This window comes from Odocoileus virginianus, chromosome 22 (assembly GCF_023699985.2).
Source record: "Odocoileus virginianus isolate 20LAN1187 ecotype Illinois chromosome 22, Ovbor_1.2, whole genome shotgun sequence".
In the NCBI taxonomy this organism is placed as follows: domain Eukaryota; kingdom Metazoa; phylum Chordata; class Mammalia; order Artiodactyla; family Cervidae; genus Odocoileus; species Odocoileus virginianus.
Window position 1 is genome coordinate 32,599,164 of NC_069695.1, and position 19,380 is coordinate 32,618,543.

The 19,380-nt window shown below is 41.7% G+C and overlaps 1 protein-coding gene across 3 annotated transcripts in view; it reads left to right on the forward strand.

Annotated features, from left to right (window-relative positions):
- MEP1B (meprin A subunit beta) overlaps window positions 1-19,178 on the forward strand; it is a 37,942-nt gene extending 18,764 nt beyond the window's left edge. For 2 of the 3 annotated variants that reach the window (XM_020909857.2, XM_070452792.1), the window contains 10 exons: window positions 1,260-1,377; window positions 2,888-3,066; window positions 5,214-5,432; window positions 6,344-6,496; window positions 8,991-9,206; window positions 11,735-12,178; window positions 14,103-14,282; window positions 15,643-15,766; window positions 16,990-17,194; window positions 19,010-19,178. In XM_020909857.2, coding sequence (XP_020765516.2) covers window positions 1,260-1,377; window positions 2,888-3,066; window positions 5,214-5,432; window positions 6,344-6,496; window positions 8,991-9,206; window positions 11,735-12,178; window positions 14,103-14,282; window positions 15,643-15,766; window positions 16,990-17,194; window positions 19,010-19,024 — 1,853 coding nt within the window. In that variant the 3' untranslated portion in view covers window positions 19,025-19,178. The remainder of the gene's footprint in view (window positions 1-1,259; window positions 1,378-2,887; window positions 3,067-5,213; window positions 5,433-6,343; window positions 6,497-8,990; window positions 9,207-11,734; window positions 12,179-14,102; window positions 14,283-15,642; window positions 15,767-16,989; window positions 17,195-19,009) is intronic. The other variant, XM_070452793.1, reaches the window with a different exon arrangement.
- Window positions 19,179-19,380: the final 202 nt, after the last annotated feature.

The following is a 19,380-nucleotide window of genomic DNA, read 5'->3' on the forward strand; positions in this document are numbered from 1 at the left end:
AGGTTCAGTCCCCGGGTTCAGAAGATCCCCTGGAGAAGGGAATGGCAACCCACTCCAGTAGTCTTGCCTGGAAAATTCCACGGACAGGAGAACCTGGTAAGTTACAGTCCATGGGGTTGCAAGGAGTCGGGCACGATTAAGCGACTAACACTTTTCACTTTTCACAGAATAGGAAAATCCACACAGAGAGAATGCAATGGTTTAATGGATACAAAGTGTCCTCTGGGGGTGATGAAGGTGTTTTGGAACTAGACAGACAAGGTGTTGAAGAACATTAATGCATGTACTAAATTGCCCCTGCAATGTTCACTTTTGAATGGTTGTTTTTATAATTGTTTAATTTCTAACTTAACAGTTGTTCATTGTTTTAATTGTATAAAAAGCATAAAGTTAGCTGCTCAGTCGTGTCTGACTCTGGTTTAGGAAAAAAGTAAGTAGTGAGGATAGGAGAGAACTTAGGTGTGTCTGGTTGGAATCAGTAGGCACACCATCTTCTCTGTCACCCACCGCTGGCAGCCACCATCCTTCACTTCACCAGCACCTGCTCTGATTTGTGACCATCTCTTCGTATGCACCTGATACAGCCCCTTCCCCCAGATTGCCCTCTGAGCTTCTTTTCCTGCATACCTTTGTTGGTTTCTTGCCCCTGCCTTCTTTGAGCACTTTTCTATCTAAACTGTTAGCATCAGTCAACTTGGAAGCAATGGTTCTTATTCGTGTTTTAGACCCTGAACTCATTTGAGAATCTTATGAATGCTTTCCCCAGAAATTGCACTTTGCTGAGAAGATATGAATAGAGGTATAGACATAATTCTTTGAATACTATCTCAACATATTCATGGTCCCTCTCATCTCAAGGTCCTCAGATTATAAACTCTGCTGTGAGCCTTTAAATATATATTATAGCTTCTTAGATGAAGCATGTGACAGTGATGGTTCATTTTGGTTGCCTGTGAATGAGTGTATGTGTTCTCTGAGGTAAGGAAATTCCGCCCCCCCCCCTTTATTTTTGCTATCTGCCCTATACTGGCTCTAGAGAAATATACATGGGGCAAAATAAGATAATCTGAAGAACAACCAAATATTTACATGTGATACTTAATTGATACTGTAAACTAAGTTATGTAAAAATAAAATGCTAAATTTTCATAGAGGGACTAACTCATGATAAACAATATATAGCAGGCCCTGTTTCCATGGTGAATTGTTCAATGGTGATAATTTTAATAAGTTTATTTTTGTTTGTTTTCTTCCTTCAGAGATGAATGCCAGGGGGGTTATCCTCAAGGCATTTGAACGCTATCGCCTTAAATCATGCATTGACTTCAAGCCTTGGTCTGGAGAACCCAACTATATATCAGTGTTCAAGGGCAGTGGGTAAATTGAAGAGTTTGTCTTCTAAGTGTTCTGAGAAGAATTGTTGTGGCTGGGACATTGCATCAGAGTGATTGCCCTGGACCCTAACCTTGAGGGAGGCTGGGGCTTCCATTGCTATTTGCTGGAGGTAGTTTCCCTCTAGCCATAAAACCAGACTGCACTGTCTCAACCTTGTAAAGACAAGGAGGGTGGAGTCACATGCCATCCACCCTAAGACTCTGACCTGTTTGTAGTTTCTGCACTCCTTATTTCTTTTATTTATTTAGTTGAGCAGTGTTGGCTCCTTGTTGCTGCATGGGCTTTTCTTTAGTTGTGGTGAGCGGGGGCTACTTTCTGGTTTTGGTGTGTGGGTTTCTCATTGCGGTGGCTTCTCTTGTTGCAGAACTTGGGCTCTAGGGCCCTCAGGCATTGGTAGTTATGGCACATGGGCTTTAGAGCACAGGCTCAATAGCTGTGGTGCATGCGCCTAGTTGCTCCATGGTATGTGGGGTCTTCCCGGACCAGGGATCAAATCCATGTCTCCTGCATTCACAGGCAGATTCTTTACCACTGAGGCACCAAGGAAGCCCCTCTTTTTTTTTTTTTTTTAATATTTACTTATTTAGCTACACCAGGTCTTAGTTGGGGCATGTGGGATCTAGTTCCCTGACCAGGGATTAAATTCAGGCCCCTTGCATTGGAAGCTTGGAATCTTAGCCACTAGATCACCAGGGAAGCTCCAATATGCTCCTTACTTCTGCCTTCAAGTAAAAGGCGTCTGTATGCATGTGAGCACATGTATTTAAATTTATTTTAACCCAAGAACTCTTGTTGTTCAGTCTCTCAGTCATGTCCAACTCTTTGTGACCCCATGGACTGCAGCACTCTAGACCTCCCTGTCCCTCACCATCTCCCAGAGTTTGCCCAAGTTCATGTCCATTGAATCTGTGATACCATCCAACCATCTCATCCTCTGTCACCCTCTTCTCCTTCTGTCTCCACTCTTTCCCAGCATCAGGGTCTTTTCCAGTGAGTAAGCTCTTCGCATCAGGTGCCCAAGTTTTGGAACTTCAGTTTCAGCATCAGTTCTTTCAATTAATATTCAGGGTGGATTTCCTTTAAGATTTACTGGTTTGATCTCCTTGCTGTCCGAGAACTCTTACTACTTTGCCTAAGAAGATGATAGTTATTTGATTCAAGGTCAGCAGTTCTGAGTGGTTGCTCTATCTGTATAAAACCCTTATTCAAGGACCATCTGAAAAATTTTGGGATATTCAGAAAAAATCAGGCCAGGCTGAGTGGAGGGTGATTTACTCCTTAACATTTGGTGTCAGCCCAAGTTCTCCAAAGATTATGTGATCTGGAAGGCTTTTCATACCTCACTGGGTTTTGGGAGAAATGCACGGTGTTTAGACACAAGTGAAAGATCTAGGATCTTAGGTAACCAGGTAGATTATGCATTAAGCATTTTGCTCTAAGACCTTAACCTACATCAAGCCTCTTCTCCTTGTACTATAAACTCCCCTGTCAGCTGCTGGTCTTCAGTGGGGAAGCAACTTCCTAGGATGCAACAACTGTCGATCGGAGAGGGCTGCGACAAAATAGCAACGGTTCAGCATGAGTTTCTCCATGCCCTTGGGTTCTGGCATGAACAGTCACGGTCCGATCGGGATGACTATGTCAGCATAATTTGGGACAGAATTATTTCAGGTATGTTTATCTTGTTGTTTTACATTATTTTAAACTTAAATACTGAATTTCTAAATATGTGCTTTCTTCTGCCACTGGTGTTGTCTATTAATAATGGGAAAACTCTGATGTTTTGATCTATCTTCATTTGGCTCTGGGCTTCCCAAGTGGCACTAGTGGTAAAGAATCTGCCTGCCAATACAGGAGATGCAAGAGACACAGATTTGATTCCTGGGTCGGAAAGATCCCCTGGAGAAGGAATGGCTACTCATTCTAGTATTCTTGCCTGGAGAATCCCATGGACAAGGAGCCTGCTGGGCTATAGTCTATAGGGTCACCAAGAGTTGGACATGGCTGAGCACATTTGGCTCTAATTCAGTAAGAGTTGAAGTGCCTGAAGGCCATTGGGGAACAGTTTTCCAGAACCCCAGTTTGAGCTGGATGTGATGTTAGGAACCAGTGTTTCCTAAAGAGTATTTTATGGAGCACTGTCCCGCAATTTTTTCACATGTGTTTTGTAGAAAGGAATCTGTGGTCAAATTAACTTGGGAAATCCTAGGTTAAAAGAAATTGAACTTAGCTATTTACACTGTTGTACTGTTCAGAGTCTTTGCTCAACTAACACAAACTGCAAATCTCCAGCAGGAGCGTTTTCCAAAGTGACTTGATCATGGCGTGTGTGTGTGTGTGTGTGTGTGTGTGTGTGTGTGTGGAGTATCTGGAGTATCTGGTTGTATCTGTTGTGTGTGGAGTATAATCCCTTGGAGCCCATATTGGAAAACACTGTGGTAGTTGAACAGCTGGAACTTTTTGGTGACTTTGTGCTCAAAGTCAGAAAGATTTTTTTTTCCCCCCAAAAATGTGTTTATTTGACTGCACTGGGTCTTAGTTGTGCCACTTGGGGTATTCATTGCAGTATGTGGGATCTATTTCCCAGACCAGGGATCAAACCTGGGCCTCTTGCATTGGGAGCATGGAGTCTTAGCCACTGGATCACCGGGGAAATCCCCAGAAAGATTTTAATAGTCATGTCCAACTAGAATTCATGTTTTCTGCAGTGACATTTTGTTTCCCCATCTGTCTTGCCTCCATAGGGTATGGTGAAGGGAATGGGGAGGCAGAGAAGTGAGAGGGGAGGGATGACATGGCTATCACATGAGGCCAGTGAGGGTTGCTCTGTGCTGGGGGACCCTGACACCACAATCCCAACATCACATTACTTGCCCCTGCCTTTGCCCCCACCCGGAGTCTGGGGGAAGATACTATAACTGAGTCTAAAAGATTTCTAGAGCAAGAGAAGTGCTTAGCTTCAATCCATGGCCTCATTTTTCAGGGTTTCCAATGTCTTATTTTTGGTAGAAACTTCTGCCTGATTTGATAATGCATCTTTATGCATTGACAATCAGACCCATTTGTAGTGATGCTAAGTGGTCAGGAATCTTCTCTAAGTGTATTTATTTACATACATCTACACACATTCCAGTAACTGAGAAATCACTGATGATGTCAATACTTCCTGCGTTATCATCCCTGTCCCATCCCACCACGCCTCCCAAAGTCCTCTTGTTTTCATCTCCATCCAGTGAAAATACCTACATCTCGTCACTGCAGTCAATGACACTGAGTGTTTCAACAATACCTTTTAGACCTTTTCTATCTGTTGTTGTTATTCAGTTGCTAAGTCATGTCTGACTCTTTGTGACCCTGTGGACTGCAGCATGCCAGCCTTCCTTGTCTTGATTTCCTTTGATTGGTTTGATCTCTTGCAGTCCAAGGGACTCTCAAGAGTCTTCTCCAGTACCAAAGTTCAAAAGCATCAGTTCTTCAGCGCCCAGCCTTCTTTATAGTCCAATTCTCACATCAATTCGTGACTACTGGAAAAGCCATAGCTTTCCGTTAGCAGTTCTTAGAACCTTAGGCCAAATGCTCAAGTCCAACTTTGAGCTGCAATGAAAGCTTAGACAAGTTCAGCATGACGGTGTTATCATAATTCTAAGTTTGAATAGTCTATTCCAAGACAGGAGTATTTGAAGCACTCTTGAAATACCATCAAGCGTCAGTTGTAACCAAGGTTGTGCAATGTTTATTATAGTCTTTATTTCTGAGTTAACAGTCTTTGGAGTAAGACAAACTGAATTTTGTAATTAAAATTTTTATTTATCATTTAGGCAAAGAGAGGAATTTTGACTCCTATGATGATCAAGTGATAGACTCCATGAATATTCCCTATGATTACAGCTCGGTGATGCACTACAGTAAAACTGCATTCGGAAATGGATCAGAACCTACAATTGTAACAAGGGTCCCGGACTTCATGGATGTGATTGGCCAGCGAATGGATTTCAGTGACTCTGATGTCTTAAAGTTGAATCAACTGTATAACTGCTGTATGTGACAGATTCTTTGACATGATTTCTCTTCCTTTCGGCTCTGTAGGAAAACATTCTACTCTGTGCTGGGTTTTCTGAAATTATAGTTAATTATAGGTTGATAGTTGAAGTTTGATGTTCAGAAAGGAAAAAAAAAACAAAAAAGATTAGCACCCAGATCCCAAATGACAACATGGAAGTAGCATTTTTCTTCTCGTGTGTTCTGGGCTTCAGATTTAAAAACCAACTGAGTTCTGTCACAGCATGCCCCCTTCAAGTTTCTGAGGCTGTTGTTAACTCAAATGTATAGACTAACTATATTCAAAACTCTTTTCAGTCCAAATGAAGTCTACAGTCATAAAAGAGTTCAAATAACTTTAGTTGCAGTTTATTAATCTGAATAACTAGAGGATTGTAGACTCATATTTCTTTCTTTTCAAAATATTTATTTGGTTGCTCCAGATCTTAGTTGTAGCACTTGAAATCTTTGATCTTTATCACAGCATGCAGGATCTTTTTAGTTGCAGCTCCTTAGTTGCAGCACGCAAACTCTTAGTTGTGGCGTGCAAACTCAGTTGAGGCATGTGAGATCTAGTCCCTTGACTAAGGATGGAACCTGGGCCCTCTGCATTGAGAGCACAGAGTCAGCCACTAGACCACCAGGGAAGTGGCTAGACTCAGGTTTCGAACACAGCTAGTTAATCTGATAAACAAGACTCAGGGAGGCAGCTTATACAGAATTCACAGTTGGTTGGTTGTCTTGGTTTTGCAGATATCAAGAGATCTTCAAGCCACCATCACCCTGACTCAGCGACGAGTCCCCTTTAATATCACCCTAGAATTCCTAGTTCTTCTAGTTGAGCTGTTTTTACTACTTAGCTTACTGAGTTAGATCTGCATGTCAGTAATTGTTTCTGTTGCCTTGGTAGCCTCCTCCTTGAGCTTTATGGAGTCCTGCGATTTTGAGCTGGGAAATGTGTGTGGGATGATTCAGAGTTCAGCAGACAGTGCTGACTGGCAGCGGCTCTCCCAGGCCTCTGAGGGGCCAGAGAGCGATCACTCCAACATGGGCCGGTGCAGAGGTAACAGGAGTGAGATTCTTCTGGGTTTTATTCTCAGCGCTTCTAGCCTTTTTCTTACTTTCTTCTTTTTAAATTTGCTTTTAATTGGAGGGTAATGGCTTTACAATATTGTGTTAGCTTCCGCCATACATCAACATGAATCAGCTATAGGTATACATATGTCCCTCCCTCCCACCTCCCATCCCTTCCCACTCCTCTAGGTCATCACAGAGCACCAGGCTGAGCTCCCTGTTTCACACTGCAACTTGCAACTTCCCACTAGCTAGCTCTTTTACATTTGGAAATGTACATGTCTCCATGTGCCTACCAATTTGTGACACCCTTTCTTCCCCTGCGGTGTCCAAAGTCTGTTCTCTATGTCTGTGTCTCCTGCAAATAAGTTCATTAGTTCCATTTATCTAGATTTCATAGATACGCATTAATATACAATATTTATTTTTCTCTGACTTGCTTCACTCTGTATAACAGGCTCTAGGTAGCCTTTTTCTTTGCTGTGAAATACTGGGATCTGAATTCTTATTTGTATTAGAATTACTAATGATAACCCACTAGTGCTACTTAAGAATTGGTTCTGTATGTTATAAGGATATGGTTAATGTCTTTGCTTTTACTGTCTGAGTTTGCTTTTTTCCCCATGGGTCAGCCCCGGGCTCTGTGAAGCCTCTACCCATAGTATGTGCCCACTGCAAGGCAGGGCTGCCACTCTCCGGAAGAACTCTTACCTCTGGAAAAGTGGGGTTTTGTTTCCTCGAAGTTTTCAGAATCCAAGAGATCTTCCAGTGAACAGCACCAGACTGGGAATTAATCCATTTCAGAACTTCAGCTGGTTGAGGTTACACATTCCTGTTGCAAACATACTTAAAATGAAGGTAGCAAGTACAATGTATTTAATTTTACTCAGATGAGTAAAAAATTTCTACTGAAATTTTGTTTTGAATCAAATAATCATTTTTTAGCTACAGATACCACATTTTTTACTTATTTGGTAATTTCTGGCAGCAAATAGGTAAAACTAGACTTCAGAACCCAGGACTGTTGCTTGACAGCTCAGATGGTCTGGGCAAGCCTTGGGGTCTCTAAGAGCATGGAGGTGCTTTTCCTTTTTCTTTTATGGGGGTTGGTGAGAACAGGACAGATATTGTTTAAAGGTACAAACTTGTAACAAGTAGTAAATTAGCCCTAGAGATAGAATGTACAGCATCTTGAATATAGGCAACAATATTGTATTATAATCATCAAATGTGCTAAGAGACTAGACTTCACTATTCCCAGCACCAAAAAAAATGATGCTATGTATCAAATAGAAACACCAAATTTTTGCCAGGATGGCAATGAGAAGCCAATATATAAATGTGTCAAATGAACATGCATACCTTAAATTTACACAATGATTCAGTTCAGTCGCTCAGTCATGTCCAACTCTTTGCAACTCCATGAACTGCAGCATGTGAGGCCTCCCTGTCCATCACCAATTCCCGGAGTCCACCTAAACCCATGTCCATTGAGTTGGTGATGCCATCCAACCATCTCATCCTCTGTCATCCCCTTCTCCTGCCCTCAATCTTTCCCAGCATCAGTCTTTTCCAATGAGTCAGCTCTTCACATCAGGTGGCCAAAGTATTAGAGTTTCAACTTCAACATCAGTCCTTCCAATGAATATTCAGGACTGATTTCCTTTAGGATGGACTGGTTGGATCTCCTCACAGTCCAAGGGACTCTCAAGAGTCTTCTCCAACACCACAGTTCAAAAGCATCAATTCTTTTGTGCTCAGCTTTCTTTATAGTCCAACTCTCACATCCATACATGACCACTGGAAAAACCATAGCCTTGACTAGACGGACCTTTGTTGGCAAAGTAATGTCTCTGCTTTTTAATATGCTGTCTAGGTTGGTCATAACGTTCCTTCCAAGGAGTAAGCGTCTTTTAATTTCATGGCTGCAATCACCATCTGCATGTCACATATTTTCAATAAAAAATATTTTTTAAATGTAGATTTAAATAGTGGATAGTGGTCCTCCATAGATACTACTGTAGGAGGGAGGAAGGGGTGGAGAGAGAAGCTAGACTAAGCAGGTAACGCTTTTTTCCATTTTTTAAAAGATTTTTTTGATGTGGACCATTTTTAAAGTCCTTATTGAATTTGTTACAATACTGCTTCTGTTTTATGTTTTAGTTTTTTGGCCCGAGACATGTGGGATCTTAACTCCCTGAACAGATTTTGGACCTGCACCTCCTGCATTGGAAGGTGAAGTCTCAACCATTGGACCCAGGGAAGTCCCCCCTTTTTTCATTTTTGAAAACTACCGACTGTAGTAAGAAAAAAGTGATCTAATGTTGCTATTTTCATGGTCTGCCTGCTCCAAGATCTGCATTTCAGTGCTCAAAACAGTGCCCTGCATACAGTGGGAACTAAGTGGAAGCAGAGTGCCCACAAGATATGCATTCCTGTATCCAGTACCTGTTTTCTCAGTTCTGCTCTTACCCTCTTAACAGGTTCTGGCTTCTTCATGCATTTCAACAGTAGCTCTGTAAACGAGGGAGCCACAGCAATACTGGAAAGTAGAATACTCTACCCTAAACGAGGATTTCAGTGCTTGGAATTTTTTTTGTACAACAGTGGAAGCGAAGATGACCAACTGAACATCTATATCAGGGAATATTCTGTGGCTCATGTGAGCAGTACTCTAACCCTTGTGGAACAAATAAAAGGTACGGTATTAACATTTTTATTCTTGCATTCAAAGTGAGGCAATCTTTTTATTTTTTAAATTTTTATCTTGTATTGGGGTATAGCTGACTAACAATGTAATAGTATAGTTTCAGGTGAACAACGAAGAGACTCAGTCATACATATGCATGTACCCATTCTCCCCCAAACTCCCCTCCCATCCAGGCTGCCGCATAACATTGAGCAGAGTTCCCTGTGCTATACAGGATGTCCTTGTTGGTTATCCATTTTAAATATAGCAGTGTGTCCAAGTCCAACCCAAACAGAGCGAGACAGTCTTAACGTTTTATTTAATGCAGCCACTTACAACAGGGTAGGGTTTATGATCCTAGAACCTAGAACCTGATCCTCCTTGTTTTATGCTGTGGTTAGGAAGCTAAAATGAAAATGCTTTCTGTGCTATAGAATATGTGATGCTCACTTAAGAAACTGTAGATTGGTCTCTGGTGTTGGTGAAGTTAGTTCTTGGCAAGTAATAAAATAGAATGGAAACTAGCTTAGGCAAAATGGGAAGAGTTTCTGGCTCAACATAACTAAATTATAGGATGAAGAAGAGAGAAACTGGCTGCAGGTAGGATGGGACCTGTCCCTGAATATGGCTGGCGACCTTTCCTGTTATCTCAGAGGGGCTTTGTCCAGAAAACTGGTGCTTTGGCTGTTTCACTTCCCAGTTTGCATTTTTATATTTTACATTTATATTACAAATGTACCATCAGACTAGAGAAGGATCTCTTCCTCTAATTTGTAGCCTAAAAAAAAATTCCAATGCAGGATTCTAATTGTTATGATTTGGGTTAAATGTATCTTCTGGAGCAATTTGGAGTGGAGAGAGGGCAACACCAATGGGATGGCCACTCTTCCTTCCAATCGTGTGTCTGGGAGTTGGGTCATGTTGACCAGCTATTAGATGGTTCAGAAGGTTCCCTGAGGGAGGGAGGGAGGAGTTATAGGCTGGTGACTATATTACTATTTGCTTCACATATTGACTTCTTGATTTGAATGAATTGACTAAAACCTATTATAAAAATCGATCCATGTTATGCCATATATCATGCCATTTCCCCCCTGTTTAACAAGAAGAAACAATCTGAAATATAGATAATATTTCCCTTTAAGACCAGTTTAAGATGAGGTTCTTAATCTCATATTATACATACATGTATATATATCATATAGTATACATGTATATAATATGTATCTAATGCATATGCAAAAGATTATAAATAAAATTATTGCATGCATACATGACTATACATATATAATCCTTTGCATTAGCAATCTGTGGGTGTTATTACTGATAGATAATAGCACAAAATGTACTTAAGAAACCTGCCTAGAAGTCCAGAATTTAAGCTGAAAGTACTGATAAAAATCAAGGGGAAGCTCTCATGAAAGATTTTTATTCAATCCAGGGTCTTTCCAAGGAAAACAGTGTTTCCTGTAATTTGGATCTTTCTAACTGATTCTCAAGCAACATGTTTCTCATTAAGTATTAATACATTTAAGTGTTAAGGCACTGTGTTAACTACTATTTGACATGAATTCCTGAGCTATTCTTTCCCTGGGTGGGGGGAGCTTCTGAAAATTGTTTAATGTACTTCTTATTTGAGTGTATGATATAAGAAAATAACACAAGATGTCCTATGGTGCGCTGTTCTTAGGGTAGGGAGTAATAGTGGAGGGGGATGTGTGGTTTGGGAAGAAAGGAGATGGTACCAGGTATCAGATAAATACTTAGGACTTTGCATGCTCAGTTGCTCAGTCATGTCCGACTCTTTGTAACCCCATGGACTGTAGCCCACCAGACCGGACTCCCCTGTCCATGGAATTCTCCAGGCTAGGATACTGGAGTGGTTTGCCATTTCCCATGCTAGGAGATCTTCCCAAATCAGGGATCAAATCTGCGTCACCTGCACTGACAGGTGGATTCTCTACCACTGCACCACCTGGGAAGCTTGTAACACTGAGACTCTGGTAAATGATGTAAGGAGTCAATTGTAGGTTGTAGGCCTTCTAGGGTCTGATGAATTCCTGTCTAACACTGCCAAAAACTGATTGAAAATTTTGCACCTGAAGGAAATATTCCAATCAAAGTTTAGATAGATTAAAGGAGGCTTTGGCTGAGGACCACAGGGATCTGGGGTACAAATGTAAAGTCTTGGACTTGCTAGTCTGTTTAACCAACTGAAGGGAGGTGACTTATAAGTTGGGTATGGAGTACTCATGAGTTAGATGCTATGGTTTGCTCACCTGTGTCTGGAAAATGGTGATCTATCTAAGAATAAAAATGAGCTAGAAGCATTCAAATATTGCAGAGAGCCACTCAGCCCTACAAAAGTGCCTTGGAGTAACTGGACCTGAGCTGGAGGAAGAAAGCCATACCTTACACCTGCAGGAGGCAGCAGCTCTAGAAATATCCTTTGGCCATGAAGATTAGGACTCTAATGTCAATTTGTATGTGACCCACATGGTCCTTTATCCTCTTTGAAATAATATACCTCTTTTGCAGATATACCCTCTGGGAGCTGGCAACTTTACCACGTAACACTGAATGTGACCAGTAAATTTCGAGTGGTGTTTGAAGGGGTCAGAGGCGCTGGTGCCTCACTGGGTGGCCTGTCTATTGACGACATCAATCTCTCAGAAACATGGTGCCCTCATCATGTCTGGCATATAAGGAATTTCACACAGCTCATTGGCAGCCCCAATGGGTCTTTCTTCAGCCCTCCATTTTATTCTTCTAAGGGATATGCCTTTCAGATTTACTTGGATCTATATAGTTTGCCTAAAATAGGAATGTATTTCCACCTGATCTCTGGAGCCAATGACGATCAGTTAGAGTGGCCATGTCCTTGGCAACAAGTCACGATAACAATCTTGGATCAAACTCCTGACATTCGACAGCGTATGTCCAACCAGCGGAGTCTAACGACAGACCCATTTCTGACCATCGGTTCGTGGCTCATCTTTTTTATTGTTAATACACAATCATTGCTCTAGGAGGGATGGATGATTTGGGAATGAGAGAATGCACAACCAGGCACCCAGGGAATTTTTGAGGCCCAAGCCTTAGGATCAGAAGCTACGTAGGGGAAGTCTGATAGTCTCTCAGTCATGTCTGACTCTTTGCGACCCCGTGGACAGGCTTCTTCGTCCATGGAATTCTCCAGGAAAGAATACTTGACTGGGTTGCCATTTCCTTCTTCAATGTAGGGGAAGGGCTTCAGCAATTCTGGACAGAGTCTCCCAGGCAGGAGACTGTCAGGAGTAATCAGCAGAGATGCCAACAAATTGAGAAGATTCTGGCTGTATTTTTGGAATTTGATGACAACGCCTGAATTCTCAAGGTTGTACGAGGAGTGTGTGCATGCTAAGTCACTTCAATCATAACCAACTCTCTGTGACCCTATGGACCATAGCCTGCCAGGCTCCTCTGTCCATGGGATTCCGCCTGCCAGACTCCTCTGTCCATGGGATTCTCCAGGCAAAGATGCTGGAGTGGGTTGCCATTTCTTCCTCTAGGGGATCTTCTCGACCCAGAGATCGAGCGCTGTCTCTTATGTCTCCTGCACTGGCAGGCGGGTTTTTTTTCTCCTACCACTAGCACCACCTGGGACGAGGTGTGTTGTTGGTTTTAGAGTCTGACAAGCCTAGGTTCAAATCCAGGGTTTGCTTCTCATTAGCATTGTGAATTTGCACTGATAATCTCTTGAAACCTCAGTGTCCTCAGCAGTAAAACCAGGACAGTAATAATAACCCCACAATTTTATTAACAGTGTCTCTACAGTTCAAAGAGGGAAGTTTGTGGAAGGGCCTGGCAGGGGGAGAGTCTCAGATGCTGAGTTCTCCTAACCCATGCTGTCCTTGTCTTGTCACTGATATTGTCAAAAACAGCTCAGCTTTTGAAATGGGGGTGGTATTTGATCAGAAAGAAGATGCTAAGTAGATGTTCTTAGTATTGGGAAGGGTGTGGGAATGGATCGTAACTTCTTACTGAAGGGTCCTGGGGGTCTTGCCAATAGTGACATCATTCCCCATCTTTCTAGACTGAAAGATGCAGTGCCCAGAAAGCAATGCCCAGAAAAAGAAGCAGTGCCCAGAAAGTAATGATCACATTTCTAATTATAATAATCCTTTGTCCTCTGGGAACCTAACAAAGTAAAACATGGAATTATGACAAGGTCAATATTGTCAAATCTGAATTCCGCATGTGAAAAGAATGGACCTAAGTGATCTGGGGGAGAAAAATCTAATCTGATAGGAAAAAAAAAAATAGTATCCACAAAGAGGTGTGGGAATTTGATGTTCACTATTTCTTTACCTTTTTTCAAAACATTTTTCCCTGAATGATGTTGAAAATGGCTCAAGGTTGGATGGGTCATCACCTGTTTTTTCAGAAACAGTGCTTCTCACTGTCTTCTACTCCTGAAGCACTTTGCTATGTTGGGTGAATAATTCAGTTAATAAGATGAATTGTTCTATGCTAAAATTAATAACTCTCTCAGTAATGCATTGATTTAACTCAGTTTAAAGGGCTGTCTGTAACTGAGAAGGCCACTACAGAATGATTCTAATGGGTAGCTGAATTTCTACACTGGTCAGTCAGTAAAAGTGTAGAACCTTACTACCCAGGCCTCCTACCCAGGAAACTTTCAGTAACCCTGAGTGTGGTCCTCCCTGCTGCGCCATCTCATTTCCATCAGGAAAATATAAATGAAAAACTCCAGTGATTTGCCAGGGACTACAACACAGGTCAATAGCATCATTTAATTATTTTGAGCTCTATCTTAATTGTGCTTCACATTGCCTGCATTTTCCTGCCACCAAAAGCTATGATGATGCTAAACATAATCCATTAATATAAATTGCTTTTTCAGATAATGGAACCTATTTTTGGGACAGGCCTTCCAAAGTGGGAGCACAAGTTATTTTCCCTAATGGAACTCAGTTTCAAAGAGGTAGGGGCCGTGGATTCCCTAACTTTATGACCCAAGAAATGCTGAAAAGCAGAGATTTTATCAAAGGAGATGATGTTTATATCCTACTGACAGTGGAAGGTATGTCAAAAATAGTTTTCTTTTTTTTTTTTTTCTTGTGGTCACTGATTATTTACTGTGTTCTTCTGGGTTCTATTTTCAGATATATTAGATAGAGATGTGGGAAGAAGTGGGCATGAGTGGGATTTTTTTTTTATGAATCATTAACAATATAAAAATAATTTAGATGGAAACAGAGATAGTGCCAGGACAAATTAATTACCACTGCATGGAACAACAGTGGAAAGCTTTAGTCCAGAAGACTTCTTTAGAAATAAGCTAAAGTATATTCATTATACCCTAAAATTTAATTCTTGGATTCTAGAAGTAAAAATGTCACACAAAACATAAAATGAAAGTGGAAATAGACTTTGTTGTCTCTTAAATATGTATACACATGTGTGCACACGCATATATGTCTTGTCAGTAACAGCATTAATCTCTTGTCTTCTTAAGTTTCTTAGTCATGGCAGCCAACAATAACACTTTTCAGGAATAACTGGTCATTTCCATGTTTTATGTGATAGGATTTTAACTCATTTACTATTAAAGACCCACTTGCATCTCAGTAAGTCAGAATTATTTTTTATGGCAAAAGGTGGTGTCATTAAAATCCATAAAATTTTGATATCTGTGTCAGAGTAAATCTAGATGATACTTCAGGGGAAAAACTATTCAGAAATAACTTTCATCGAGGGAGAAAACATTTTAGGTAGCCAAGACAAATTCATATATTCATCATGTCTGTTTGACTGGACCAGAAAACACCGAAAAGAACAGATTCTTGGTTGTCAGGGGACCTGGTATCTTGAGCTGAATATCTATCTACTTGCTCTGCCAATCAAGAGACCTGTGATCTTGGGCAAGCCCCTCTTTGCATTTCTTTGCATTTCTGAGCTTTCGTTTCCTTGTTGGACCCTTGGGGCTTGAACACAGGTCCCCTTTGAGCTCAAGTGAGCCCAGACCCAGGCAAACACATGTTCAGTTGTAGCCCCACAGGCTGTCCCAGCTTCCCTTTGTGGCTAGCTCTCAACCCACCTGTTTGTTTTTTTCACTCCTGTGAACGTTACTGGACAGTGCTTCAGGATTGCCTGAATGTATTACAAACTAAACGTTTGATTTTTTTTTTAAGGAGTTGGCTTTTTAATTGACCCTTTCTTTTTATTTATTTAGTTGGTTGGTTGCACAAGGTCTTAGTTGTGACATGTGGGATCTAGTTTCCTGACCAGGGATCAAACCCAGGCCTCCTGCATTGGGAGCACAGAGTCTTAGCCGCTAGGCCACCCCAGAAGTCCCTGAACGTTTGATTTAGAACTTAAATATCAAATGCTCATTAAACCCCAGCTGACTTCCCTCCCTGCTCTCCTCCCATCCTCCTTAGACATATCCCACCTTAATGAACAAAATTACCCACTTCCAACCTTGGGCGTCAGTGACCTCTGCTCAAGTTTCAGGTGTGAGAATGATGGGATCTGCATTCTCCAGAATGGCAAAGCTGAGTGCAGGTAAGGGCGCCATCTCCCCATCCTTTTGTTAGCTATTTGTTTCATTCCCACAATGTACGATTCATGTGATATTTCATATGAGTGAAATCAGTTGATTCTCATCTCAAAACTGTTATAGGGTATTTATTGTTTGCTCTCCATTTGGGAGTTTGGGCTGCCAGTAGAACAATGAAATTATTAATGTAAAGTGAGTACATTATATATATTTTTAATTTTATTTATTTATGGCTCTGCTGGGTCTTTGTTGCTATGTGGCATGCGTGCATGCTTAGTCACTTCAGTTGTGTCTGACTCTCTGCAACCCCATGGACCATGGCCCACCAGACTCCTCTGTCCATGTGATTCTCCAGGCAAGAATACTGGAGTGGGTTGCCATTTCCTTCTCCAGTGATAAAGTATGGAGTGAAGTGAAGTCGCTCAATCATGTCCAACTCTTTGCAACCCCATGGACTGTAGCCTATCAGGCTCCTCCATCCAGGGGATTTTTGAGGCAAGAGTGCTGGAGGGGCTTGCCATTGCCTTTTCCTTGCTATGTGGGTTTTTCTGTAATTGCAGAGAGTGGACACTCCTCTCTAGTTGTGGTGCTTGGGCTTCTCACTGTGGTGGCTTCTCTTGTTGGGGAGCACGGGCTCCCGGATGCATGGGCTTCAGTAGTTGTGGCTCCTGGGCGCTAGAGCACAGGCTCACAGCTATAGTTGCTCTGAGGCAGGTGGGATCCTCCCTGCTCAGGGACGGAACCCACATCTCCTGCTTTGTCATGTTGATTCTTTGCCACTGAGCCACCAGGGAAGCCTGAATGTTCTTTTCTAATTGCCTGAAACAGTCCTTGTGAGTTATAAATCCTCACAATAGTCTGGTGTGGTCAATGTGACTGTCCACATTCTGTAGATGGAGATACCTAAATTCTGAGAAGAACCTGGCCATAGTCACAGCTGGGATGTTCTGGACTGGGACACTGAGAACTAAAGTTTCTCCACTACCTGTGCTGCGTTTTTTCCCCAGCTGGGAGCTGCTATTTTAAATCCCAGATTAGGAATAATTTCATTGCTCCTTGCTGTTGGCCCTGCCTGGCTTCCTGGGCTACTCTAACCAATCCTTTCAGTCCGAGTGGGTGACCAATGGTTCCATCTGCCAATGACCTGAGTGTTGACTCACACCTTCAATGGCGAAGATTTTCAGATTTAAATGTCAGCTCATAACTCAGCCATGTTTCAAACGTGTAGGTGTCGGTCGGGGGATGGCTGGTGGTACATGGGAGAAAGGTGTGAAAAGAGAGGCTCAACACGAGACACCGTTGTCATCGCCACATCATCCACTGCTGCTGTGTTTGCCCTGATGCTGATCATCACTCTCGTTAGCGTCTACTGTACCAGGAAGAAGTATCGTAAAGAGTCAGATTCAAGGACAGTCAACACTATTATGGAAAATGTAAGTTGACTCTGATATTTGGTTATTCAAAACCCACTGATGGAATCATAAACAGGAAAATTAGGACTTTTTTAATATCTTAAAATTTTTTTTTTCTATTCCCTGTGCTGGGTAAAAAGGCTTGGAGACTATGAGTTCTTGTTACCTTCACTATAAATCAATGATTCTTGAATTGGAATCCATGGAAACTTTTGGAGGGGAGGTTTATTATCCTCCTGAAACTGTACCCAGAATTGTGTATGGTTCTGCAGTTTTCTGGGGTGGGAGTCTGTGACCCTACTGAAAGGCATGACTGATTTTTGCCTACACACTTCAGTCTACCTGGTTAAGTGGAAAGATAACCATGTGTCTCTGTTCTAAAGGCTGAGCTCAGGCTTGTAGGAAGGGGGCACTAGGCACATTTGGGGCATTTGCATTAAAGAAGATCCCAACTAATTCTGGCTTCAGGTGCGATAACTCTTAGGCAAGGTTTTCAAGTAGAAATTTTAAAGTTTTGCCTCAGATGGTCTCCAGAATGGCAACAGACTCTTGAAATTACCCTAGGAAGCAGAGACTCTGAGATGGGTGTTGGCATAAAGGATGTTTACCGAGGACACCACTGATGGAGTGAGGGAAGCTGGACCAGGCAGCTCTATTTTAAAGTTATGGTTTTTTTTAAGTGGACAGATTTATTTGTTTGAAGACCTTTGTTTGTTAAAGACACTAAATTTTTTTGTGAAGTTATTCAAAAGATGGACAATGATAATGAACAGAAAGCAAACAGTTTTATTCTCATATACAGCTGTCATATTTCCTGAACCTCAGGAAGATATTTAAAGCTAGTCGTAAGGCAGTGGATCTCTTCCTTCACAAGCTCATTAGAAAAGTACTTAAAATGTATATATTAATAGGTTTTTTTTAAGAAAAACTTATATTTCCAGCTTATCTTATGACTTAAAAGGGACAGATCAACTAGTGATCCAGTAGGTGAGCCTGGTGGAAACTCGGGGCCATTAGGGAAGTACTTGGGGGTTGGGGTAACTATGGTGGGGGGCAGTGATTAGAAAGGAGAGGACTGGTTAGCTGAAGGGTGAGACTACCAAGATATTCCTCTGGAAATGAAAGATGTAAGAACTATTATACAGGCTGATTTATCAAGCTAAAGTTGGAAGTAAAATGATAAAACAATAAGCAGAAAAAGAAGGAAGTTAATCCAATAAAGGAACTATTAGGACCATTAAATGGAAACACACACAAACACACACAACCACCATAATATAACAACACAACTGTTTTTGCCCCTGGGTCATTTAAACACATGCCCAAGAGTAAGGAATCAACTCAGTCTAGGCATTTCTGGGGCTTCCCTGGTTGCTCAAACGGTAAAGAATCTGCCTGCAATGCAGGAGAAGTTGGATCCCTGGGTGGGAAAGATTCCCCTGGAGAAGGAAATGGCAACCCGCTCCAGGAGTCTTGCGTGGAGAATTCCATGGACAGAGGAGCTTGGTGGGTTACAGTCCATGGGGTCACAAAGCATTTCTACAGTTAATTCACTGATAGCAGAACCTCTACCTGTAGTTTAAATCTTAAACTGAAATGACCTTTTTTTCGGAGTCGGAAGTGTGTGCTCACCCTGATGTTTGAACATCTGAATAAAGCGGGACATGCCTGTGCATTTTGCTGCAGCCCAAGCCTTGAAAGGATGCCAGCCGGGAGGGAAGCCAGAAGACTGCAGAGGGCACTTCATTGAAACAGTAGACTGTTTCATTGTGATGCATTTCAATGACAGTTTTTAAATTTAGAAATTAAGTCATCAATTGTTCTTCCCCCTTTTAGCAATATGCACTTTGAAGATTAACTCTGCAATACAGCCAGCCAATGAAATGAAAGACTCTTCATCGTGGATTCACCCATAATATATTACAACCACTTCCTCCTTCTGTAAATGGATCATCTCTGTAAATAGCTGGGTACACTATAAATCATTATTTTGGTAAAAGTCTAATTGGTGAGATGTTGCTTCTGTTTTTGTTTTTAAAGGAAGGGGGTAAAAAAATGAAAAATAAAAATAGATAAAGTGGAGAAGCAATTCAGGCTGTTGTGGAAGAAAAACATTGTTTATAAGTTGGAGAGCAAGAACCGGGAATAGCTTCCCAAGTGACTGATCCTTCTCTTTGGGGGCCAAGTGCCATGGCCTCACAGGCGAT